Genomic DNA, 26,406 nt, shown 5'->3' with positions numbered 1-26,406 from the left:
CCCACTCCTTTGACAGGCTCTCTTGTCAGCTCAGTTACTCGCTGCCCTCTCCATAGAGAATTCTGTAGTTATTTTAACAGTTTGAGAACAAATCTTTCATTTTCCAGAGGGGCCAAATTAATCTAAGTGTCTGACCTATGTATGATGCACATTGTTAAGATGTCAGAATTGTTACTGAGTGAGTCATGCTGAAGTTGGGGAAGAGTTTTGACTCTTGGTACCCTGCCAGCCCGGTTTCTTGTTGCCATTGTTCTAGTTACTTCAGAGCTTTGAAGATAGACGGTTGCTTTAGATGAGCGTATTACCAGGCAATAGCCACATACCCTCCACCTGCCAGCACACGTTAGAGTTCAGAGCTTTTGGATGCTTATCTTTCAGCTCAGGAGTTGTAATGAGGTTTTTAAGATTCTTTCCTGGACCCATCTTTTCATTTTATGGAAAGCTTTAGGCTTTTTAGTAGATGTGATTGTGAAAATATGATCTAAGGTTGCTGTAGACACTGGATATCAGCTGCAACAACGCTGGGCTTCAGGAAGAGTGTTTGACAAGATCTAAAATATGTCACAATACCTAATTGTTATGGAGCTCACTAGAATGAAATAAAGCACACTAACAATAATAAATATAGTCCCATATCTCCCATACATGAACAGCTTACTTCGGCATAGCAGCACTTCATTGCTTTTAATTTCTTTCCTTTTGACAGTTGAATCAACAAGTATAAGATATGTCAGGCTTCGCCGGGTGGTGGTGGCGCACACCTTTAATCCCAGCACTCAGGAGGCAGAGCCAGGTGGATCTCTGTGAATTCGAGGCCTGCCTGGGCTACAAAGTGAGTTCCAGGAAAGGCGCAAAGCTACACAGAGAAACCCTGTCTCAAAGAAAAAAGAGAGAGAGAGAGATGTCAGGCTTCATGAACATCTGCATCAGCCTGCTAGGGCCATGGTGATCTTCTCTGTGTCTTCCTGTTTTATTGTATGGGCTGCTGCAGTGAGCGCTGCATTCCTCTTCTAATCAGAAGTCTGAGTGGCAATTATATAGCTTCAGTTTTGTTTTAAACTACTCAATATAACTAAATAAAAAAGAACTTAAACCAAAAACCTTTCAAAGTCAGAATTCAGAGTTTGGGGGCGCAGTAGATAATAAAACATGGAAATAGTAGGTTGGTTAGGTTATTTTTGAGATAGAGTTTCACTATGTAGCCCAAGCTGGCCTAAACTCTTGGTAATCTTCCTGCCTCTTGAGTGCTGGTATTACAGATAGGAGTTTATGAAAGGCTTTATTAGTAATGAAATTGTTAGAAAATCTTCAGCATAATTTGATGAGTGCCTGTATTTGGAAGAAATAATTGAATAGAGTGAACTGAAATCTCATTTTCTGAAAAGGCAGAGCTAAAACTTGAGACCTGGCTCCTCATCCAGTGCTCTTTTGCATCACATTAGTTCTATATGACATAAGCAGCCTGTCTTGATCTCTGGCAGGGAGAATGTAATGCTCTTGTGCATGCATATCTGATAGAGAGTCTAGACCAAATATAGACCATGTAGGTGCTGGGAATCAAACTCTGGAAGAGTAGCAAGTACTCTTAACCACTGAGCCATCTCTGTAACCCCTTGATTTTTTTTCCCATGTTGAAAAGGCAGCATTGACATGCTCTTCATCTCCCCTTCCCTGTTTATTACAGCTTTCTCAGGTATGTATTCAAAATGAAGTATTTGCCGGGCAGTGGTGGTGCACGCCTTTAATCCCAGCACTTGGGAGGCAGAGCCAGGTGGATCTCTGTGAGTTTGAGGCCAGCCTAGTCTACAGAGTGAGATCCATGACAGGCACCAAAACTACACAGAGAAACCCTGTCTTGAAAAACCAAACCAAAAAAAAAAAAAAAAAAAAAGTATTATCTGGCTTTTGTTAAGAATTTAGAACTAAGAAATGGTTCTTAAGATAAGACATAAGTTTAGGATCTTCATGATTTCTTTTGGTAAGTATGGCAGAAGCTAGCCTTGCTTTACTCCTTGAGTGTTAGAAGTGTGCGGCAGGTGTTTTGAAGTCTTAATGTCAATTGTGCAGAGATAAGAAATCTTTAAAATCACTGCCACTAGCAAGAATTTTTATTGAAACAAAATAGACTGTGAACCAGAAATAACTTAATGTAAAGAAGTTTGGAGCTTTGAATTGCATGTTCATGGATGGTTCTAGGCAAAGAGATGTGGAAATGGCAATATCTTGATGTGTTCCACTTCTGTGAAACTTTTGCCAGCCCAGAAGAAAAAGAATATGCCTAGAAAACAAATCAGAAACTGTGGCATAGTTAAAGAAAAAAACGCATGTCTAAAGCCTTGTCTACACTCACCTTTATAGATGGTTTAATAAAAAGTTGTGGTTTTTTTGCTTACAGTTTTTGTTAGATTGCTTAACAAAGTTCAAAGTTCTGGTGTATTTGGGGAAGTTAAGACCTGTGGGTTCTTGTCATTTTGTTGTTTGCTTTTATGTGTGTGCACTTGCACCAGTAGGCAATCCTATGATTATAGAGCCATCTGCAGGAAAACTATCAAGTTGCAACACAGTTAATAACTCTATTACCAGATTGTTTTAAGTGATAAATAAGAAGTGACAAACCACAGTTCATGTGGTGAAGGAAATGGACAGGCAAGAGATGCAGGAACTGTTAGTACTGGGGAAGCGGGCACCTCACCCTACTCCCCATTTCATGTTTTAAAGAAAACTGCTTTGTCATGGGAGTATGTGATCAAAAAGTATACCCTATGCTTTGGAGCTTACAGATTTCAGTAGTGGCAGGTCTGCCCCATTGGAGGAGCTGTGGAAGGAGTGAGCTGACAGTTCTGCTTGTTGGTCTCTTGACAGAGAATACTATTTGTTTACCTGCTTGCTTCTCCAGGAGATTGGGCTGCTTTTAACACATCCTCAGTCTTGGGATGGATGGATGGATGGATGGATGGATGGATGGATGGATGGATGGATGGATGGATGGATTTGTTTTGGTATTTTGGGACAGGGTTTCTCTGTCCTGTAACTTACTTTGTTGACCAGGTTGGCCTTGAACTCACAGAGATCCACCTGCCTCTGCCTCCATGAGTGCTGCAATTAAAGGCCACCAAGCCTGGCTAGCTTTGGAATTTTCAAAAGAGGAATTAAACACATATTCTTTCTTTTTTTTGACAAATATTTTTATTTTTGTAATTAATTTAATTTTACATATCAGCCACAGATTCCCCTGTCCTCCCTCCTCCCATCCCCCAGCCTTCCCCCCAATCCACCCCCCATTCCCACCTCCTCCAAGGCAAGGTCTCCCCTCGGGAGTCAGCGCAGCCTGGTAGATTCAGTTGAGTCCGGTCCAGTCCCCTCCTCCCTGCACCAAGGCTGAGCCAAGTGTCTCATCATAGGCCCTAGGTTCCAAAAAGCCAGCTCATGCACCAAGGGCAGGTCCCAGTCCCACTGCCTGGGGGCCTCCTAAACAGTTCAAGCTCATCAGCTGTCTCACTTATCCAGGGGGCCTGGTCTAGTTCCATGAGGGCTCCTCAGCTATTGGTTCACAGTTCATGTGTTTCCACTACTTTGGCTATTTGTCCCTGTGCTTTTTCCAATATCTCTGGCTCATATATTCACTCCTCTCTTTCGCCGGTTGGACTCCTGGAGCTTCACCCGGGGTTTGTCCATGGATCTCTGCATCTGCTTCCCAACAGTCACTGGGTGAGAGTTCTATCATGACAGGGTGTTCAGCCATCCAATCACCAGAGTAGGTCAGTTTGGGCTTTCTCTCAACCATTGCCAGTAGTCTATAATGGAGGTATTTTTGTGGATTTCTGGGGACCTCTCTAGCACTCTGCTTCTTCCTATTCCCATGGGGTTTTCATTTATCATGGTGTCTCTTTCCTAGTTTTCCTACTCTGTTCCTGATCCAGCTGGGACCTCCCACTCCCCTAAGCTCGCTTTCCCCTGACCCTTGCCCTCCATTACCCCCCTCACCCCCAGTTTGTTCATGTAGATCTCATCTATTTCTCTGTCGCTGGGCAATCCCTGTGTCTTTCTTAGGATTCTCTTTACTAGGTAGCCTCCCTGGAGTTGTGAGTTGCAGTCTGTTATCCTTTGCTTTACATCTAGTATCCACTTATGAGTAAGTACATACTATGTTTGTCTTTCTGAGTCTGGGTTACCTCATTCAGGATGATTTTTTCTAGATCCATCCATTTGCCTGCAAACCTCATGATGTCATTGTTTTTCCCTGCTGAGTAGTATTCCATTGTATATATGTACCACATTTTATTTATCCATTCTTCAGTTGAAGGGCATCTAGGTTGTTTCCAGGTTCTGCTTATTACAAATAATGCTGCTATGAACATAGTTGAGCATGTGTCCTTGTGGTACGATTGAGCATTCCTTGGATATATGCCCAAGAGTGGTATAGCTGGGTCTTGAGGGAGGTTGATTCCCATTTTTCTAAGAAAGCGCCATATTGATTTCTAAAGTGGCTGTACAAGTTTGCATTCCCACCAATAGTGTAAGAGTGTTCCCCTTCTTCTTTGAGAATTCTCTGTTTAGCTCTATAGCCCATTTTTTAATTGGACTGTTGGACATTTTGATGTCTAATTTCTTGAGTTCTTTATATATTCTGGATATCAGTCCTCTGTCAGATGTGGGGTTGGTGAAGATCTCTTCCAATTCTGTAGCCTGTCATTTTGTCTTATTGACCATGTCCTTTGCCCTACAAAAACTTCTCAGTTTCAAGAGGTCCCATTTATTAATTGTTTCTCTCAGTGTCTGTGCTGCTGGTGTTATATTTAGGAAGTGATCTCCATTGCCAATGCGTTCAAGACTACTTCCTACTTTCTCTTCTGTCAGGTTTAGAGTAACCGGATTTATGTTGAGGTCTTTGATCCACTTGGACTTGCCCCTACCCGGAAAAATGCAGGTCATTTAGTTGGCTTCTATTAGCTATACAGATGGTTATTTTCTATTTTGTTAATCATGAAAAATTACTAGACCTCAAATTAGATTGTGAGATATTTGTAAAGAAGCAATAAAAAACTTGAATTTCATCATGTATCTTTGCTCTGTGCTGAGTAATGGTTTTAAGAGTGTGTCACTTTTTTTGTTTTGTTTTGCTGATGATACCAGAAGTCAAACCAGGACTATGGGCAGACTGAGCACACACTCTACTACTGAGCCACATCTCCAGCATCCAAATGATGTGGCCTAGTGTGTTAGCATGGTCTTTGGATTCTGGTTAAAATGTAGGTCTTCACAATTAAGACTTAGATGGAAATTTTTTCCATGGTCACAAAATTAGGTTATTTTAGAGAGCGGTTGCAAGATTACTGATTTCAGATCAGTAACTGTTATCTTTAATGTGGAGCAGCCATCAGAGGTGGGGTTAAGGGATCAATGATTTCACTAGAGTTTTATATTTTTGTTTTCTTTGTTGTAAACATTTTAGAATATGAAGATATTGGGGCTGGGAGACAGCCTCTTCAACACTCAGAAATGACTGGGTTTTTTTGTTTGTTTTTAACTAAAGTAGCAAATACTACAAAAATTGGTTAGATATAAAATCTGGAATTTGGGTGTCTTATTTAGTGCCTGACTTAACAGTATTGCCCCCAAATCTGCAAATTTAGGAGACTGGGTCTTATAAATCATTTCTTTCCAGGCTAAATTGGGGAGGGGAAGCCTTGGGAAAGTGTCTTTCATTTGACATTTGCAGATTCAGTGCCTGCCTTGTTTTTGAGATGTGTCAGGCTGGCCTCAAACAGCACTCCTATGCCTGAGCACTGGGATTGTTGGTGTATGCCACCACATTAGGGGGTTCAGTTTGTTTGTTTTTTTGTTTTATATATTATGTACATAGAAGAGGGTAGCAGATGTCATTACAGATGGTTGTGAGCCACCATGTGGGTGCTGGGAATTGAACTCAGGACCTCAGGAAGAGCAGTCGGTGCTCTTAACCTCTGAGCCATCTCTCCAGCCCCAAGGGGTTTCAGTTTTTAATCCTCATGCCTCTCTTCACCCTGACCTCCCTTGGATTCAATAATTTGTTATTTACTAAGTTTCATCCTTCAAGGATTGTGGACTTAGTTTTATGTGAACTTTTTAAGTTTGGCTTCATTACTCTTAAAGTCTGCCTTCTAGGAACTGCTTTTCTTAGAAATAATGTCAACTTTTCATAAGGAGTTATTTGTGTCATGTTTAGATTTATTTTTCTAGCCAGGCTGTCTAGATTTTTTGGAATAGTAGAATGTGGCTTGCTTAGAAGATTAACTGTTAACTGTCTTTGATTAATTCAATATATGTGATTCTATTCAATTTTCTTTGGAAAACTGTATAGAATTTTATGTCACTTGAAACATTGCTTAAGGATAGTTTAATAAGTATGTATTAAAACAATATATGACCCTTTCCTTGATCCAAATATCAAGAATAAAGATGAACAAATAAAAGACTAGAAAATGCAAAATAGATAATGCCAGTTAGTTTTGCCTGTCTTTCCAAGGAAGATCTATTTTCAATCAACAGAAAATGAAAGAGAACAGAGCCTGGAATTTGAAAGTTTCTGCAAAAGTCCTTAGCCTACTTCACTTTATTGAAACTATTTTTTCAAGACTCTTCTAAAAAGAGGTAAAGCATTTACTTCCCTAGTTTAGGCCTCTGCCTCATGATTATTGTAATAGCAATAAAAAAATTTGGAAAATTGATGAAAAACTATAAAACTTAAGCCAGGAATCTTGGATTTGCTAATCAAAGCTGTGTGGCTCCAAGTCAGTTTCTTCAGGGTCTCTGGCATCTCATTCATCACATTACCTGCATGCTTAGTGGTTCCCACCTTGTGATTAGACGTGTTACTTTAGGTGGTTAGACTTAATGACGTGAATATTAAGTCTGATGATGACATAAGTGCTTCTGCAGCATTGTAGTCAGGATGAAGAATGCCTCCCTAATGGGGCAGAGCTCCTGTGCAAGGCAGGCCTGCCTGAAATCAGGTTTGAAAATGCGCCCTTCTCCAGCTGACTGAGTCAGGAGATTAACCCTTGACATGTTCTTTTAAAAAGGGGAGGGGGGACAAAGATTAAACAACTGCTTTGACGAAGGCAGCACTTGATCAGCTAGAAGCATTCTCTGTAAAGTGAGTTGCCCAGGGAGAGGGGCTGCAGCTGTTTCATAGATTGGAGATTTTTGTTGGTGGGTGTTGTTGCTGTTGTTGTTATTTTGTTTGTTTGTTTCTTCCTAGAAGAGAAAAAACATTGTCATAGAACATGATTAATCAATATGATAAGGAAAATGACTATCCATATTAGCCAATTGCAGTTTTCCTTGTGTAAGGTACACTTGTAGAAGATGGTACTTCAGAATATCAAACTTAAAAGCCTGTGCTGTGGCAGACAGGTAGAATGTGGGAAAAAATTATATAAATGCATTAATTTTCTCAATGATTTTATGGTTTTCAGGAAAAATTATTAACAATATTATACAGACTTGTCCAGATGTGATTTGTTGAGTTCCTGAACCTCCTCTCAATTTAAGTAGTAGTGCATATATTGTGGCTGGTGCACTGTGGGAGAGGAGGTCTGGGGTGGGTGAAAGGCTTTATATCGTTTTAAAAATGGTTTATGTGTATGAGTGTTTTGCCTGCATGTATATCTGCACATGTGTGTCTGGTGCCCCAGGAGAACAAAAGAGGGTGTTGGATCCCCTGGGCCTGGAGCCACAGATGGTTGTGAGCCACCACGTAGGTGCTGGGAATGTAAACTAGTCCTCTGAAGAGCAGCCAGTGCTCTTAGCTGCTGAGCATCTCTCCACCCCTCCCTCTACATTTCAGTGAACAGTAAATCTCAACCAGTTGTTGATTGTATTACCCCCACCCCCCAAGTTTGTTTGGTTTTACTTTGAATTTTTGTTGTTGATCTGATTGTTTGTTTCCCTCAGATAATTACATTATTGCCTCTAAAATAAAAACTGGGGAGGAAATTCTAAATGTTTCATTGTGATGTAATAACCATGGTTGCATAGAGGATTACATTATACTGCTTGTTTTACCAGCTAGCAAGCACTTTCCCTGTTGAGTTTAACCCGTGCAGGCTTCTCCTTTCTTGCCTATTGTAAAAGTTACCCAGGTAGAAAGGAAGTTCTGAATGTTGTCAATGCCTTGATGCTTCCCTCGTCTAGTTCCTGGGTTTGCTATTGCAAGGTGAGATATTTGTATAATTAATAGAAAAGAAATTTTATCTTAGATGATTGTTTTTTTTTCTTTTTTCAGTTATTATGTCAAAAGAGAACAACTTGTCTATGAAAGACTAAAATTTACTTAAAAGATTTTAAGACATGGCATTGTTAACTGTCAATCAAAGCTTTTCATGCAGTTCTCCAAGGGCTGAAGCAGGCCTTTGTGGTCTCTCGGGAGGGAGGAAGTTGCCTGTGCTCTGCAGACCGGCATTTAATAGCTGCTGTGCAGGGATGTTCTTTTGCAGCTGCTGCTAGGCCTATTCTCTGTGTGGGGAGAGTGGGGAGCTGCATTGTTGGCTGATGCTGTCAGCTCTTGAGTCCTGCGTTAGTCAGCCTTATTGCTTGGTGCTGTCTTATTCCTGTGACTCAGTCAGTATGGTTTCTAAGAATGGTGTTTGTTTGGGGGCTTTATTGTTGGATTGGTTTGGTTTTTGTTTTTTGTCTCTTACAGACTATTCCTAGAATATTTCAGTGGTTTTCTGCCTCATGAAAAGTGTCTTTTTAAAAAGTGATGTGTCCCTTTGCACAGTCCGGTTGTTATCTTTGAAGCACAGAGGGAAGAAATAGTCCAAAGAGGGTTTGATGGGGGAAATGAGAAAAGTTAAGGTTGTTATTCTATTTTTCTGGTTAGAATCTACACAAAATGGTAAAGTGTAACACTTTTTAAATGGTAAACATGTCTGTTTTAGAGACAAAGTTTCAAATCATTTGACTTCATAGTATGATGATTTAGAAAAATCTGAGACATTCATTATTTTCTCTAAGAAATGTGATTTTTAACATAAGTAACTAACTATTCCATAGAAATAAGGAGAGACTTCCAGTAAACCATGTTTAATATTACTACCTAGAGTGCATGTTTTATCTCTACACTCACTCGTCTTTTATTCTTTACATTAAAACAAGCCCTTCTTCTTATTCCATTACCTAATTGTTGACTACATACTAGATGTTCCAGAGGACTGCATTCTTTTGTAAACTTTTCACTAGTGTTGTGAATGAGAAATCTAACAAACTTTATAAACAAAAGTCTGTATTATTAAACTTTTCCTCTTTAAGAATATCATTTTAAACACAGGTAACTTATTTTTAAGATAATTTCCAATTTTTTAATTTTTTTTTCACTGTGTAACAAAAACAAAACGAACAACAAAAATTTCTAAAACACGGTATGTTCTAGCTAGTGAAGTAGTACTTAAATGATGGTCCATTTTCTCCAGGAAGTGATTTTGTACAAGGCTTAACTGTCTGGATCCTCCTTGTCCCACATGATTCAGTGTTTCCAGTTCCTGATTGCTTGATCATGTGTTTATCAGAGTTGAAAGCAACTTTAGACCATACCAGATGGTAGTGTTGCTGGAGGTGTAGCAAGCAAGGCTTTCTTTCTCAAGTGATCTAATTTAATTCAAACTAAACACAGATTAGGACAAGACTGGTCAGTCTCTGTCTCTCTGTCTCTGTCTCTGTCTCTGTCTCTGTCTCTCTCTCTCTCTCTCTCTCTCTCTCTCTCTCTCTCTCTCTCTCTCGCTCTGTGTGTGTGTGTGTGTGTGTGTGTGTGTGTGTGTGTGTGTGTGTGTGTGTGTGTAAATTTGTTATTTTTTGGTACATTTACCTTTAGGATACAATATCTCTTTACTTAGAGAGTGTGTGATTTGGATATTTACTTTAACACCCCAAAAGTTTGTCTATTTGGTATCCTCCACCAATGCAGGGCCTTGGTGGAAATTGAAAGAGGTTGATTACAGCATAAACCCTCCCTCTGTGCTCTGTGAGTTGGTTCAGTCCTATTTTGCATAAGTTCCTTTTGAGTAGTTCCATGTGTGTATGCATAGTACTAAGGACTTGTACTGCTTGTGTGGATGTATGTCTTAGAGAAAAGCTGTGTGCGTCAGCTGCAAATAACATTTTCAAAATCAACATGTATTGTGCTTATCCTGTCCCTGGAATGGGCAGCAATTCTTTGATGTATTACTACAATGGAAAAACGGTAAGCCTTTTTCTTTCTTCATACACTGCCTAACTGACTTGTTTAATGAAAAGCAATGCAATTTAACTGCATCTTAGTCGAATCTATGGGCTTTTTTTTTATTCTTTTACCATAAATTAAATTGTATATTTATTTGTGTCAGTAAAGTAGTGTTTTCAATAGTTACTTGGAATAGTGACTTCAGCAGCTAAGTAGTTGTTGACTTTTTTTAATTAAGTATAGGAAATAGACTTGAATTTGAGTTCTTTTTCATTCTAATATTAATATAGCATGAGTTTGAAAGTAATTTTTTATGTTTTCATATATTATAAATATAATTTATACATAAGGACATAAACATATTGAGTATTGTGTGATGCTTTGTAAATGGATGGGAAAGATGAAAGTCTTCTTGGGTATTCATAAAAAGAACAAGTATGAAGCTCTGGGAATGATTAGAGAAGCAGTCAGCCAGCGAGTGCCGTGTTTCCTGTTTGGAGTTTCAGATCCAAAGCCTGACTTTAATGGGACACCATCTGCTTCTAATCATTACTAGAATTTTGACCCTGTGCAGATTCATAACATAAATCACTATTTTTTAAAATGCCCTTCTACATTTCCAAATAATATATTCCCAATCAATTTATAGCCCATTTTTAGGCATTTTAAAATATTTTTCTGTGTTGCCAAGCAAGACTTAGTATTAACTGCTTAGTATATTTCTGAAACTGTGTCTTTAAAACCCATAGGCATTTTGTATATTATAAAAACTATCCTAAGAGATTTAGAGTTACCATTGTGAAATATTTGATTTACATTACAAAGCATTACCTTAATGCCCGCTTAGTATTCACCTGAAGCTTAGTAGCCACTATCTCAACATTGTTTTAATTCTCTCATATTTTATGAAAAATTTATTTATTGTAGCTTCAGTGATTTTTGGAGAAATGTATTTTAAGTTTTGAGAAACTAATTACATTTTCCTAAAAGAGTAAAAAGTTGGGCATGGTCACTCTTTCCTCTTTGCCAATTGAAAGTGTTTGAAAGTAGCGTGTGCTGTTGGAAGGCCCCTGAGAACTGGTAGAAGGCTTTTTTCTCTCGGCTGCTTTGGAGCCTTTTGGATCCGTCTAGTGGATTATCTGTGGGTTGTTGAGTAAGCGTTCTTAGCAGATGACAGTCGGGCCAAAAAAATACTTAAGTTCATTGAAAGTATGTGTTCAAGCTTCCTGTATTCAAGACCTTTCGAGAATATGAGAGGTGGATAATTTCTTTGCTAGCTGCCTTTCAAATGTAAAAATATTTTTCTTTTTTGTTCACTTCTAAGTAAAACAGTCTATTGTTTAAAGGTGGCATGCAGCTATGTGAGCATGCACACATGTAAGTTCAATAAAGTTTACTTCCCAGAGCCCTGGAGCATGAACTGTAGCTCAGATCACTCCAGCACAGCCTTCCTCTTTGTTCTGCACTGAGGCGGGTGGGGGGACGGTTTTGATAGTAGGAAGCATTTCCAGGTTATGGTGCATGGCACAGCTGGTATGGTAGAGATGTGCTTCTTGAAAATGGATGGCCTGTGCCTCACATAGATCAGGGTGATTTACATGTTCTGGAAAGACAGGAAGCAGTCGTGCATTGTCTCCGTTTTGTGTTGTGAGAGTCTACACATCTTACTGTTTTAGACATGATTCTCTAATAACTTCAGTTTTCTTCAGTAAGAGTATTACAGAGTGTGTATTTATGCTAACCAAAGAGTATGTGAATATATCATCATCATCTGAAAGTGTCAGCCTACCAAGCTTTCATGTAAAAAGTAAAACTTTATTAATATTTTGACTCTAAAATGAAATGTTCTTCAAATGTACTATTAAGGAATTTTTATGGAATTTTGGTGGTGAATGGGTTAAGTTTGAGGTTATTCTTCAGCTCATTTTACTGATTTAAGATGATATATAGAACATTAATATTTTAAATGCTAGTAAGTGCCCATTGATTTCATTGTTAACACAGCATAGCAGGTGTTCTGAGAGAGAGTGAGTAGTTCTGGTCTAAAACATAATGCCTTTTCTTTTCCAGCATTTGTTTTTTAAGTTTTCAGTTTTGTTACATGTACCTTAGGGTCTGAGATCTTTTTATAAAACCAATCAAATGCTAGGACAAGAGAGATTAACCAGAGAGGAAGAGCCTTGTGTTACTACGAGTGTGTGGTTAGTGTTGTATTGTTGCGAACGTAACAGACTTAACTCTGTTTTTCCACTATTTGAAAACAGATGTCCTGTGTCACGTGTGTGACTATATACTATGCAGTACACTGTAAAGTATTAATCTTTGTGATAAGTAGGGGAAATAGAACTACTTTTGAACATTATACCCTTTTTAAGATTTTTAAAAATACCAAGGAATAGTAAATTTCTGAGTCTTCATTTTAAGAATTTAGCTTGCGTTCAGTCCTCTTAGTGACACAAATGATGTTCTTCAAGCAAAAATGTAGAAAGTCTTGCAGGAGCATTAAGACTGGCATTTTTGCCTGTCTGTAATCTGAGTAACCTTTTAATTAATTTATTATTATTATTATTGTTTAGTTGGTTAATTGGTTCAAGATGCCTTGAACCAAAAATACCTCAAACTTTCCAAGTATTTTAACCAATGAGAGTCAGGACAAAAGTTAAAGTTTTAAACTCAGACTGGAATACATTTTGAATGACGAACTTTTTTGGATGGCATCTGGATAAAAAAAAACAGAAACCAATACTACTCCAAAGGCCACTCCAGGCCATAGACCATGTGGAAACCTTTATGTCTGACTCCTTTAAGTCAGAAAGCTGTCTTCATCTAAGTGCTCTGAGCCTCGTTTCATAAATAAGCACGGTGAGATTCAGAGGCATAAAGTAATTTGTTTAAACCCTACTGAGAACATAAATTCTGATTTGAGCCTCTTTCCATCTCCAAGATGGGTTTTTTCCTTTATATCATCCTACAAGTAAATTTGTCTCCACAGTGAACTAAATCAGGTTTTGTTACCACTTGTGCTAAAATAGTCTATTATTGCTTAGCAGTTGTAACTGGGGAAAACAATAGAATACCTTTACAGATAAATTGTGAATGCCTGGTCATAATGCCAGTTGTCTCAGTTCTTATAGGTGTGGCTTGTCAGGCTTTGTGTAGATCTATGTCTCTTTGTGTGTGTGTGTGTGTGTGTGCGTGCGTGCGTGTGTGTGTGTGTGTGTGTGTGTGTGTGTGTGTGTGTGTGTGTGTCTGTGTCTGTGTGTGTGTCTGTCTGTCTGTCTGTCTGTCTGTCTGTGGCTGTGTATAGAACCCAGGGCCTCACACATGGGTGGCAAACACTTTACTACTGACATATATCTTCAGCCAAGTCAAGCAGGAATTTTCGATTTTTGAATAATACACCTGTTAATTGTTGTAGGTGTTTAAAAACATAAGAAATTAAACTGTCTGGTTCCCTCTTCTAATATAATTTGTTACATTAAAAATTGGTTTAGCCTTTCTGTGCCCACATAATTTCTTTCTTTGTAAGGATTAGAATAGTAGCGAAGTCAAATTCCATTGCAAATTGTTATAAGACTTATTTTTTCAAGTGAATATTTTTAATGATCATTATTAAAAGCACATACACATGCCCTCCAAAAATGTGAAAGTATATAGAATTGAAGTTGTGTTCTTTTGGGGGTTTAATGTTAGTTACTGTGGGAGAAGAACATACAGTGAATTCAAATGTGCAGACCATCTGTGGGCCCAGCATCTTAAGTGTAACATTATTATGATAGGAAGCATGAAGTCATGCAAAAATTCTCTGAAAAAGACATTGAATGATAAGAACATTTGCATAAATCTGTGAGGGTGCTGAGACTATAATATATGAATTCAAAGAAGTTTTTTTTTTCATGTAGATAACTGAAAGGTGATGCACATTGTTCAGCCTATTACCCTAAGAAAGTGAGACCCAAGCTGTTCCTTAGAAATACCATTTTCTGAAGAAAGATTATCATTATTTGAAAAACAGTTGCATTTATAAGACCAATGAAATATACTCAGTGATGTCCATTTTTAAGATATACCTCATTTGTGGGGGAAATTTCTACACAGTTAAAAATTGTACTATTAAAATGCTTGTTTCTCAGCGAGCCAGCAGTTGATTTCAAGATACTTTGCACAGAAAACTGTAAATACCAACTGTCTAGAGAGGAGAGTTTTTGCATTCTAGAAATGTTCCTGGAGATTGGGGGAAAAGAGAGGGGAACCTCCAGAATTTAGTGTATTTCTCCCCGTCACCGATGCCCAGTATGCTGTAACACTGATGTGAAGAGGAGGACCTCAGGCAGAACTGACTGGTGTCCCTGCACTGGGTTCACTTGGCTTGGTGGCGCCTGTGGGTTCAGCATCTATGCAGCTTTGTTGGAACTCTCTAAATCTTTTCTGTTTACATTGAAATTACCATAAAAACTCTAGTAATGGATTGGACTTTATGGCAAAATTTGCCATTTTAATGTTGTATTAAAATACTCAAAGCATTAAGATTTTTTTCAAATCCAATTAAACTGGCACTTATAAATTGACCCTAACATCTTTATGTAATTTTTTATGAGGTTGTGTTTAACTTTGATTAGAGAGGAAACAAAGTAGAAAGACCTGAATTTCAGCCTCCACAAATCAATTAAAGGTTTGTTAGTTTGTTTCTATGTATGTGACCTAGTGTACACATTGATCTGTATGTTTACAAATACTGGACACAAAGTAGTTAGAAGAATATTTAGGAAATTATTTTCAGAACTGTCTTAAGTCCTCTACTGTATATCTGGCACTTGTTGTAACATATTTTTTAACGCCCAAATATTATTTATTATTTAACAGCCTCTTTTTAAAAAATTCAGGTCTTAGAAATTCAGAAATAGAACTACTCTGTTGTATACCATTGTGTGTTAGCTTAATATAAGTAATCAGCAGTAACTAAATTGAAAAGTAAATTTGTCTAAGAATACCTCATTTTTGTCCTTAGTCCTGGAGTGCTGGCTCGTAAATGTACATGGTTTAACATTATACACCCAGGGGCTCAATTCTCTCTCTTTTTTTTTTTTTTTTTTTTTTTTTTTTGGTTTTTTCGAGACAGGGTTTCTCTGTGTAGCTTTGCGCCTTTCCTGGTACTCGCTTTGGAGACCAGGCTGGCCTCGAACTCACAGAGATCCGCCTGGCTCTGCCTCCCGAGTGCTGGGATTAAAGGCGTGCGCCACCACCGCCCGGCGTCAATTCTCTCTCTTTTTTAAATACAGGGTTTCTGTTAGTTTGGGATTTTTCTTTTTCTATTGATTTGGGCTTATTTTTTCCCCCTTTTAGGTTTTAAGTGCTCAGATAGATTTTGTAAACTACATATTTGTTTACAGTATAGTATCATTACATAAGCCATGAGATAATTCAGATGATTATATGTTTTTTGTTTTGTTTTGGTTTGGTTTTGGTTTTTCGAGACAGGGTTTCCCTGTGTAGCTTTGCGCCTTTTCCCAGGCTGGCCTCGAACTCACAGAGATCCACCTGGCTCTGCCTCCCAAGTGCTGGGATTAAAGGCGTGCGCCACCACCGCCCGGCATAGTATGTTTTTATTTTAAAACTGTGATGATAAGATAAATTAGTCAAGTGATTTTTTTTTTATATATTTTTGGAGGTTGTCATGAATGTACTGAAGATAATTTCTGTTACTAGCCTAGACTATTGACATATTAGTTTTCTATGTTAGCATGTATTAAATTTTTTAATGATACTGAGTATAATTGATTGAAACTTAAAAAGAACTATTATTAAAACCATCCTGACAAAGGAGCCAATAAAAGTCTGCACATAGAATGTTCAGAAAAATGTATATACTTTTCCTTTTCTGCATGCTGGAAGTGTTGATCCAACCCAGACCTCAGGTATGCTAGGCAAGTGCTCTACTACTTAGCCACACACCCAGCCATCCATGTTTCTTTATTCCTAATTAGATGATAGTTTTCAAAATGTTTTGAGAACTTGGATTGCTTTTTCATAGGCCTTAGAGTGTGTGAGATTTCAAGTGCTTCTTTCAGAGTATTTTGTGTAGTCTGAACTTCTGAGTGAAGGACTGTTTACCCATGTGTGGTAGTTTAAATTAAGAAAATGAAATGTAAAATTCCTTTTTTTTTTTTTTTTTTTTTTTTTTGTACCATCTACATCTCACATGGCCACTGCTGAATGGCTGCTGTATTGCGTGGCACTTAGGATAGCATTTCCTTATCACCTGAAGGTCTTCTCATGTTCTGGGAAAGGGCCCCTTAATTAATAGTCACACATTCTAGAGAACACTCACCCCTGCTCGTCATTTGAGCTATTCAAAATATCAGCCATCAGACTATGGATCTGTTTTTCTTTTTAGCTAAAGCTTCTGATTTACTTATTTATTACTTTTCATCTTTTCGCCGTAGTTACCAGACTCAATGTGTTTCCTTGTTGTGCAGGGCTGTTTCCAATATTAATTACAAAAATGGGTATATTGAAAAGAGTTGTAGTGTACATTGCCAACCTTTAGAGCTCCAGAATTCCCTGCCTCAAATTTGGGGATCATTCATATGTCTCAACTGAATCATCCAAGGTGGAGAGGAATCTGTCTTTGCCAAAGTGGCTCCAGTTGGTTGCATTAAGTAAAACATTCTGAGCATAATTACATAGTCACTGTGGTAGATATCCTTGAAGTGGGCTGGGCTGGGCTGGGCTGTCTTTTTTAAAGTTACTCTGGGGTATATGGGATGAGAACATTCAAGATACTAATAAGAGTTTATTTTCTTCAACCAGACTTAATGATAATGGAAAAGAAGTATGAGCTTTGTTTCAGTTGTGCTCTGAGTTAGTTCAGCAGATAGTGAAAATGTACCTTAACACCTTAAAGCAAAATAGTACCTCTGCAGTAGCTGGCTGTGCCTGACTTTCTGAAACCAAAGCTGGAATTTTAAGCAACTTCCTGTCTAGAAATTAAATAGAACATCTTAAAATACTTAGTTGTCCCTTTCTCTGATATCTTTAAAATAGTTTGACTCCTGGTAGATTTTAGTCATCTTAAAGCATAGGGACTCCTTAACTTGTTTCTTAATTTTAAGATTGTTAATTGTGCTACAGAATCATCCTTGAGATTTAAATGTATCATTAAAAAAGAATTAAAAAAAAAAACTGGCATCTGTGTACAGGTGATCGGATGACATAAGCAGTCTGGTTTTAATTTGTGGCCAGTACTGATTGTAACAAGGAAAGACTTGCTCTTTTTGTGGAACTGGCTGACTGTTTTTCCACATCTGGAGCTAATAAACTCCCTGACCACATCAGTTGTGCTTTGATCTGAACTCGAGACTGGCACAACTGCTGGTCTGTACTCTGCATCTGTGTTTTGCAGGCCATGGCTACAGTGCCAAAGGCAAAGTTAGAACAGTGCGGGGCCTCTGAGAGCCACAGACTGCAAAGTGTTTCTAGTATGATGAACTTGTGCTAGTGTGTAAACAGTAAAGTTGTTTAGGGTTTTAGTTACAGTCTTTATTTGTACGATCTTTTTTTTTTTAAGATTTATTTATTTAGTATACAGTGTTCTGCCTGCATGTGCCCCTGCACTCCAGAAGAGGGCACTAGGTCTTACTATAGATGGTTGTGAACCACCTTGTGGTTGCTAGGAATTGAACTCAGGTTCTCTGGAGGAGCAGCCAGTGCTCTTAACCTCTGAGCCATCTCTCCAGCCCACAATCTATCTTTTTTATGGTGTTTGGAGGAGGTTGTTTTGTTTTTTGTTTAAGACAGGGTTTCCCTGTATAGCCCTGGCTATCTTGGAACTTGTTCTGTAGAACAGGCTGGCCTGGAACTCAGTGTTGGGATTAAAGGCATGTGTCACCATGTCCTGTTTTATGTTGTAAAAGTTCTTTTCATTCCCAAAATCTGTGTACAGAGATTATCTCTAAAAACAAATTTTGCCCCTAATGTGAGGCCTCATTTTACTGTTCAGCTTCAGAGTCTTCAAGTGCAACTAAATATGTGTATGTTTTCCTCTAATTGTTCTGTTTGCCTCAGCTTCCTCGCTTTGTGTGATAGCCATCATTCTTTGGTTATCTGCAATTTGTGAATCAAAGTAGATATATATCTTTACTTTTGTCATAAAGGCAAACTTACAAAAAGTTTTGAATCATAAGTATATCTTATTTGGCATATAAGGAAATGAAAGTACCAAAGACAAAGAAATATAAATCAGCAAATCATTTTGAATTTTAAGATAAATTATGTAGGTCTTTTTGTTGCATGAAATGATATATCAAAACTTGAACTTTTTTATAATTCTCAAGTGTGAGTTTCACATATTTTGGGCTATAACTTGAATAGAATTGGATAAATTAGAGAGTTATTTCTGATCAAGTGTATGTGTAGTAAGAATAGGTTTGTAATGAAAAGCATATGTTCTGATACTGTCTTCTACGTTTGATTCTGATTTGTATTTCTCAGCAAAGGCAGAAATTTCCTCTACTTTCTGTTTTTTGTGTCCTCTTCTCTTAGGAAATTCTATAGAGAGAAGGGCAAATGACATCAGTTTTGCTAAGATTGGAAACTGAAGCTTTGCTGATTTTCTTTGTTTGCTTGCTTATTTACTTAGTTAACACAGGATCTCACTCTGTAACCTAAACTACCCTGGAACTTGCTATGTAGCTGAGGCTATCCTTGAATTTATGGAAATCCTCCTGTTTCAGCCTTTCAAGTCTTGAGATGACAGGTGTGAACCACCATGCCAGGCTTTGGAAGGTGAAACTTAAGAAAAAAAATATAGTCAGATTCCTTTCCTAAAAAAAATTGTAAGATACACACACAGTTACTTAAATCTAGCGTGGTGTTTCTTTTTTTACACTACTAAAGTCCATTTTTTTTAATCTTTTTATTCTTTTTATGTGTGTGGGTGTTTTGGTGGCTGTACATACGTTTGTACACCACTTGCATGCCTGTTGCCCTTGGAGGCCAGAAGAGGCCATTGGATCCCCTGGAACTGAAATTATGGATAAATGTGAACCTCCATGTGGTGCTGGGGATAGAACCTGGGTCCTCTGCAAGAGCAGCCAGTGCTTTTGCCTGCTAAGCCATTCCCCTAATGCAATCTTTTATGAAATTAGTGTAAAATAGAAAAATGTGTTAAATACATGTGTATGTTACACTCTCCTGTCAGGAACTTTTGTGTGATTCCTAAGAACATAGCTTCTCCCAAGCATGAAAACCAGTCCAAATAAAAATACACGTGTGTGCTAGTGTTATCAGGACTAGCAGAAGACTTGAAAGGACTTTCTAGCCTTTATGTACAATAGACTGGGCTCATATAAGTAGAGTCGAATCTTGCAAAACCTGTGACAAATGGCGCTAAAAACTGACCGGTACCAAACAGTGTAACTCCTTCTGTTGGCATGCTAGAGTAATGGTATATTAGCTAACTCTTACTGGCTACTTCCTGCACTATCAGAAGCACTGTACTAAATATTTGATTTATATACATTACCTCATCTCATCTTCCCCTGTGAGGTACAGGATAAGAGCCACCTTACAGATTTGAGGTTCAGGAAGATTGAGAAATCTGTATGGTTAGTGCCTTTTTGGGAAGAATAAATTTTGTTAGCTTGTGAATTTATAATTGCTAGTTTTTGTAAATTTTTAAAATTGCTCCCAGTTAGCCTTGGTGTAAACCAGCAGCACCCCCAGAGCTTTGTTTGCTGAGCTCACTCTGCCAGTGAGCTGTGTCCTTTGAACCCCAGCTCTTCCCCTTACCACTGTTTAAAAGCATGTGCTTGAGTTAAAAATGCTACAATATATACTAGCAGTTCTTTTCCCCACTTCTAAGATGTAACTGTTGATAAGTTTCTTCTATATGAGTCCAGAAAATCTCAATGATTATGCAAACAATGTGTATTTTGTGGCTTGTTTCCATAATGATAATGCTAACTTTCCCTAGTTAAGTAAAATTTAATTTTTTTTACTTTATAGTGAAACTTAATGGATGTACCCCCAACAAATTAAAATAAAGCTAATTTCTTATGCTGCTGAAATTAGTCACTTTCTTTTTTTTTTTTTTTTTCATACTTCTGGTGTACTTTACAATCTATAGGTGGCTTTTTTTTTTTTTTTTCCGTTTAAGACATATTTTTTTTGGCAGGGTTGATGTTAAGACAGCCTCACTCTTGCCAAGGTTAGGTTGAACTTGAAGCCATCCATCCTCCCGAGTTCCTAGGGGTGCAGGCATTAGCCTCTGTGCCAGGCTTCAGACATAACTACTTGTTATTGTTGTTTCCCTTCTAAGGTTCAGTATGCTGTGGTCATATGTCATTCACTGTTTATTTGGCTGCCCATTTAGGTTTCCCAAAGATTGTGAATGTTGGCCATTTGATAGTTCAAAATGTTCATGCTTTCCTTATCTGGAGCAAACGTTCATTAAAGGAAAGTATTGCTGCCCTAATGATTAAAAATCTTTTTCTTAAAGATTATGTGCCAAACTTGGAAGTATACCTGAAATGTCAGAACCAAGCCCTCTCAGCAGAATTTGATTTGATTTCCTAAGTTAAGGAAGTTTCTGAGCCACATTGCTGGGCCTTCATGCTTGCCTTGTACCAGGAACATTTCCTCTCATTCCCTGGGTTTGAACTGACCAAGTTTACAACAGTGGAAAGTTTGTGTGCTGCTTAATATTCCAAAACACACTGCTAAGAAAGCTGTGTTCTCCTTTCTGAGTCTCGTAGGCCTTTTCAGCCACCTACTATAATGTCATAACAAGATGGAATACGTTAATATTTGAAGTAATTTATTTTCTAGTAACCAGCTGAAAAGAAACATGTAGTTAGTAACCGAATTTGATGTCAGCTATGTAGCAATCTTTCTGTTTGTGACATGTACTAATAGAGATTAGTAGATGAGCCTTTTTAGGTTCTTTGTGGAACATAGAACTCATTCTATATAAGTAATATAATAATCATTTACATTTTAATTAAATCTCCTGTTTTGTTTTAAGGTGTATGCACCATCCCCAAATTCTGACGATTTCAACCGTGAATCTCCTAGTTATCCATCTCCCAAGCCACCAACCAGTATGTTCGCTAGCACTTTCTTTATGCAAGGTAAGCACTACCAGCAGTTGAGAGCCAGCCAGAGCTGTTGGTGTGCTGGCATTAAATATAAGAAAAGACAGCTGTGCAGAAATTCAGACGGTACTTTTCTAGGTGGTGTGTTTTTGTTTATGTTTCTAAGTCAGTTAAAATTTAGCCATACAATATTCTAAGGGCATTTATTGCTAATTGTAATTTAATTAAATTATCCAACAAACCTTTAAAATGATCATTTACTACTGAGAAAAATGAGCAAAGCCGCCATGATTTGCTCTAGAATGTTGAAATATGAAAGCTAGAAACAGTAGTGGTTTATGGTTTGGATTGTAGTTCCATAAAGAGTAGCTGTTAAGGAAAAGAGGTGTTGCATTTCTTCTAATTCCTGTCTTGACAAATCATTTTTACTTGGTCTCCTGTGGTTTGGTATTGTGGGAAGTGTGTATGTAGGAGCTGTATGTGGGAGCTGTACATCATTACATAAATGGTTCCTTGACTATGCTGTAGATGAAGTCACTGTGACATCTCACTTAGCTTCACCATATAATGTGGTCACTTTTTACCTCAGCTTGCTGTTAGAGAAACTTCTCTATTCCATATTTTCGAGTGTCTGATATGATCTGTGTTGCTTATTATGGGTTAAGGCCTTTGGTTCAACATTTAGCCAAAAATTAAATCCAACTTGCCCCCTACATTTCAAGTATGTATTACCTTTCTTGGTATGAAATAAATGTTTTTTGAGGATTGTTATAATAACCCACTACTACAGTTGTGCTTTTATTTTAACTATATAAGTTACTTTTTAAATAGTAATTTTGAGGGTAGGAGGGAAGAAACCCTGATCGAACATTAGATTGGATAGGAGGAATCATATATGCAGGCATCATTTGTTTCTGTTGCTGTAATAAGATGACAGAAAGCATCTTAGAGAAGGGTAACAGTCCATCACAGCAGGTAAGTCAAGGCAGTAGGGATTTACACAGCTCAGCACATCAGAGTCAATAGCAGAGAGAAGTGAATGCATGTGCCCTCACTTGATCAGCTCACTTTTTTTCAGGCTTAAATAGTTCAGACAACAAATAGTACCATTCACATTCCATTAACTCAGTTAAGAAAACTCTTCACAGACATTCCCTCAGCCAGTCTGATCTAGCCATTCCCTCACTGAATTACTTTTCCTGGATGATTCTAGATTGTAGCAACTGGACAGTTGAAACCAATCGCCATTATACCCTTTGGATTTTTTTTTTTTTTTTACATAATCAAAATAAAAAATTCTGGCTAGGGAAAACTTTGTATTTATTTTTCTTTTTATCTTAGATGGGACCCACAGTTCTTCTGACCTTTGGAGTTCATCAAACGGGATGAGCCAGCCTGGTTTTAGTGGAATTCTGGGGACCTCAACTTCCCACATGTCTCAGTCCAGTAGTTATGGCAGCCTTCATTCTCATGACCGCTTGGTAGGCTATCAAATAATATTTTGTCCTTACATCTTTATTTTTGTGTAAAAATCAGTTATGCCAAAACTTCTGAACTTGGAAGTATTTATAGGCTTACTTTACCATGACACTTCTCAGTGTGACTGCCTTGTCACACTAGATACTAACTTGTCCTACATCATGCTCATTTTAACCTTTTATGCAGATTGTCCAGTGTACATTCATATTATTCAGAAAATGCATGCTTTAATTTTTTATTTATTATCTCTGTGTGTGTGAGAGAGAGTATGTGCATGCACATGTGTGATTGTGTGAGCGTGCGTGTGTGTGAGTGTGTGTGTGTGTGTGTGTGTGTGTGTGTGTGTGTGAGCATGATCGTGTGAGCAACACGTAACTAAGGACTGAAACCTTCATGCATGCTAGGCAAGTGCTCTACTACTAAACAGTATCCCCAGCCTACAGAACACATGTAATAGATTATGTCTCTCTTCCTCTTCTAGAGTTATCCTCCACACTCCGTGTCACCTACAGACATAAACACAAGTCTTCCGCCAATGTCCAGCTTCCACCGTGGCAGCACCAGCAGCTCACCGTATGTTGCTGCCTCCCATACTCCTCCCATCAATGGATCAGATAGCATTCTAGGTGAGCTTCTGAGTTGGGAAAGCTTCCTAATCCTAATTTGAGAGTTTTATTGAAATCCATATTGTTCAATTAAATATTTAGTATTTAGCTTAAATAAAAATGAAAGAAGATAATTAACCTTTAAGTTTCATTAATCCAAAAACCAATAAGGAACTCATCTTTATTTTTATAGCTTGTTAAATAGCACATAGTGTTTCCTGATTCACTGTGACATGTGAGGTCACAAGCCAGGTACCCTTTAAGTAATAGGTACGTGCTTAAGGGAAGAAAGTAGCATTCTGGCTAGTCTTCTTGATTTGTTTACCTGTTTGAACCATCCAGGAGCCAGAGGGAATGCTGCTGGAAGCTCACAGACGGGTGATGCGCTTGGAAAGGCTTTGGCATCTGTAAGTATTGGGTACACGTTCTACTGAGGAACCAGGGTTTAGATTTTGTGGACAGTAAATGGCATAGTTACGACACTTTTAACAGCTGTTTTCTATTTATATTGGTACATACCATTAAATTAGTTCATGATAACACCTCCCTGATCCATACCTACAAGAACTGTATTGTAGTTTCATTTAAATACGTCTTTATTTGAGTTGAACAGATACAGGTAAAACAGAGGAATTTGGGGAAATATATGTGTTTGAAATTCTCAAGTGGCCCATTTAAATAAATCAAGAGAAGCCAAGAAAAAAATCCAACTCATCTTATGTGAAGGAAATGCCTTTATAAGGGTTTACACAAGATGGAAAATACTTTTATTTATTAGGAAAAAACAATCAGCTACAGCTGGTTCACTCAGAAACCAAGGGGTGGGGCTCAGAATCATTGAAAGACTTGTGCTAAAATGAATGAAACTGATTGAAAGAGATTTTATAATATGGTACAGCTAGTCTTTATCCCATCAAAACAGTAAGGACCACAGTGATAACAGTTTAGTATATCTGACTCTTAAAATGTTAAAATTAGTTTGAAATGCTAAAGCCAGAAAGGAGAGAAGGGTATTTATTGTCTGTAAAGACTCAAATTTAATTATTCAAATTCAAATTATTTTCTGTTTTGTGAAGTTTCTCCTTAGACCTTAACTTTTTTCCTTCCTCTTTTAGTCTTAAGCAGTATGTCTTTTAGAATTTCAGAGTTTTCTTACATTTTTGTCTGCAGTCCAATGAACTTTCTCAAACATTTGCTGTTGATAGGAAAAGTAGAACTCTGATATGTGAGCAGCTGTTGAGCTCTTGAAGAAAGAAACTTCTTTATGTATTGTTTGAGTAAATAAACCTTTCTCTATAGCTGTAAGTATGAATTTTTTGAGAAATGAAGCCAAGTCAAACTCTTCTGCCACATATTGGAACTCTGCACACAATGGAGCACAGTAAATGTTTGCTGGATTTAATCTTGGAACATATGTAATAATAATGGTGGTACAAACCCACAGAAATGATCAGCTGTGGTCTGAGTGCTTTCTAGTTCCTTGGCACTAAGCGTTTCCATGCCCTATTTCATTTAATCCTCAAGAAAACCCTGTAAGGTTGGCATTATTGCCCCTACATTACAGGTGTGGGAACTGAGGGTTAAAGGTTAAGTGACTTGGGCTCCAGAGATTAAGTAGTTTGCCCTGGGGATCAGTAGCTAGTAAGGATAGTGCTCATATACAAAAGAACCCCCACCTAACTAGCCTCAGACTGCTCCTCTCCACTGCTCTGGGTGTCTAGGAAGCTGGGCTATAGGGACTGTCTTAGAGGTGTTCAGGATGATTAAAGAGAGCTGTCCTTTCTGTTTTCTGAATTTATTCACTGAAGGAAACTTCGTGTGTAGGAAGAAAATTGGTCTTGGTATTTGTTTGGCATGCCATATTCCTCCTCATTTTATAAGAACCAGTAGCAGATAGTTCATTCATATGTAAGAGGACAAGTAGCGTTTGACTCAATATTAAGCAAAATTTAAAAATAAAACCTCCATTTGGGAGTCATTTTTTTTTTCTCACAGGTTTTTGTTTTTCTGAGGAAAATGTATATATGGAAACCATTGTATGGGCAGACAAGACTGTGTGATGTTCTCAGGAGTCCTTCAAGCTTACTTTAGTTACCCTGACATCCTTGATATTTCCTTCCATATTATGAACAGCATACTAGCCAAACCAGGATGGCATTTGGAGGAAAAATCCGAATTCACTCTGAGTGGAAGCCAGGAAGAAATGTTTAATTTAGCTAGTGGGTGGGCTTTGGTTGTCATGGAAACTCAGCTCTCTCATCCTGTGTTGTTACTAGGCGGGAACAGCCAGGTCATTCCATAAATCATTTCTGTCATAGCTGAGAGTGATGCATTCCATCTGCTCCATCGCTGCAGACCCTCATATGCACACTTCCTATCCCTTCCCTCAGTCTCCTTCTATCTCCCCAAACAATGTTGTTTCTCCAGTTTTCCTTATATACTCCCATTCTCATAAATGATGTGTAGTGTTTAAAATGTACTAAAAAGCAAAAACAGTGAGTTGTCTGGTGATTGGAAGAATTAGGGGAGATGAGAGGAAGAAATTTAATGAGGATTACATCTGAGAACCTGACATGCGTATCAGAATTTTACGTTAAGCATTGCAGATGGCTAGAATGTGGCATCTTTAATATAATACAGCATCTACTTTTGATGAGAAAACACTGCTGTTGTCTTTAGAAGTTAATTCTAGTTTCCCAGTTGTCTTAGAAGGTCTTTCATGTGTGAAACACCAGAGAGTACAACCTTTGTTCTGCAGTTTAGGTATTAAAGAACACACGGAATACTGCGTGATTAAACATGTAAGGCCAGATAATGCGTTTGCAAAGGTTCCTTTATTTTAGGTTTAAGCCTGGATAATTGTGGTCTTAATCTCAGGATAGCAAGAAAGAGAATTGTACATGAAGGTATTTACACAAAGTCCCCAAAGCCCTATGGATTGTGCACTAGTTTAGATAATAGACATGGGTAGATAGAAGAAAAGGAAAAGTCTGTGTGTCCCTGAATGTTTGCCAGACAATCACCCTTTAAG

At 37.9% G+C, this 26,406-nt stretch overlaps 1 protein-coding gene across 7 annotated transcripts in view; it reads left to right on the top strand.

Moving 5' to 3' along the window:
- Tcf12 (transcription factor 12) overlaps positions 1-26,406 on the top strand; it is a 282,155-nt gene that overhangs the window by 219,806 nt on the left and 35,943 nt on the right. For 5 of the 7 annotated variants that reach the window (XM_052713833.1, XM_052713826.1, XM_052713818.1 and 2 more), the window contains 4 exons: positions 21,222-21,327; positions 22,633-22,772; positions 23,252-23,396; positions 23,718-23,782. In XM_052713833.1, the coding sequence (XP_052569793.1) occupies positions 21,222-21,327; positions 22,633-22,772; positions 23,252-23,396; positions 23,718-23,782 (456 nt within the window). Of the gene's footprint in view, positions 1-10,096; positions 10,220-21,221; positions 21,328-22,632; positions 22,773-23,251; positions 23,397-23,717; positions 23,783-26,406 lie in introns of those variants that run through there. The other 2 variants (XM_052713858.1, XM_052713849.1) reach the window with 2 other exon arrangements.

This window comes from Peromyscus californicus, unplaced genomic scaffold, assembly GCF_007827085.1.
Source record: "Peromyscus californicus insignis strain IS unplaced genomic scaffold, ASM782708v3 Scaffold_11__1_contigs__length_118956290, whole genome shotgun sequence".
In the NCBI taxonomy this organism is placed as follows: Eukaryota; Metazoa; Chordata; class Mammalia; order Rodentia; family Cricetidae; genus Peromyscus; species Peromyscus californicus.
This window is presented reverse-complemented; position numbering and strand designations above follow the sequence as displayed.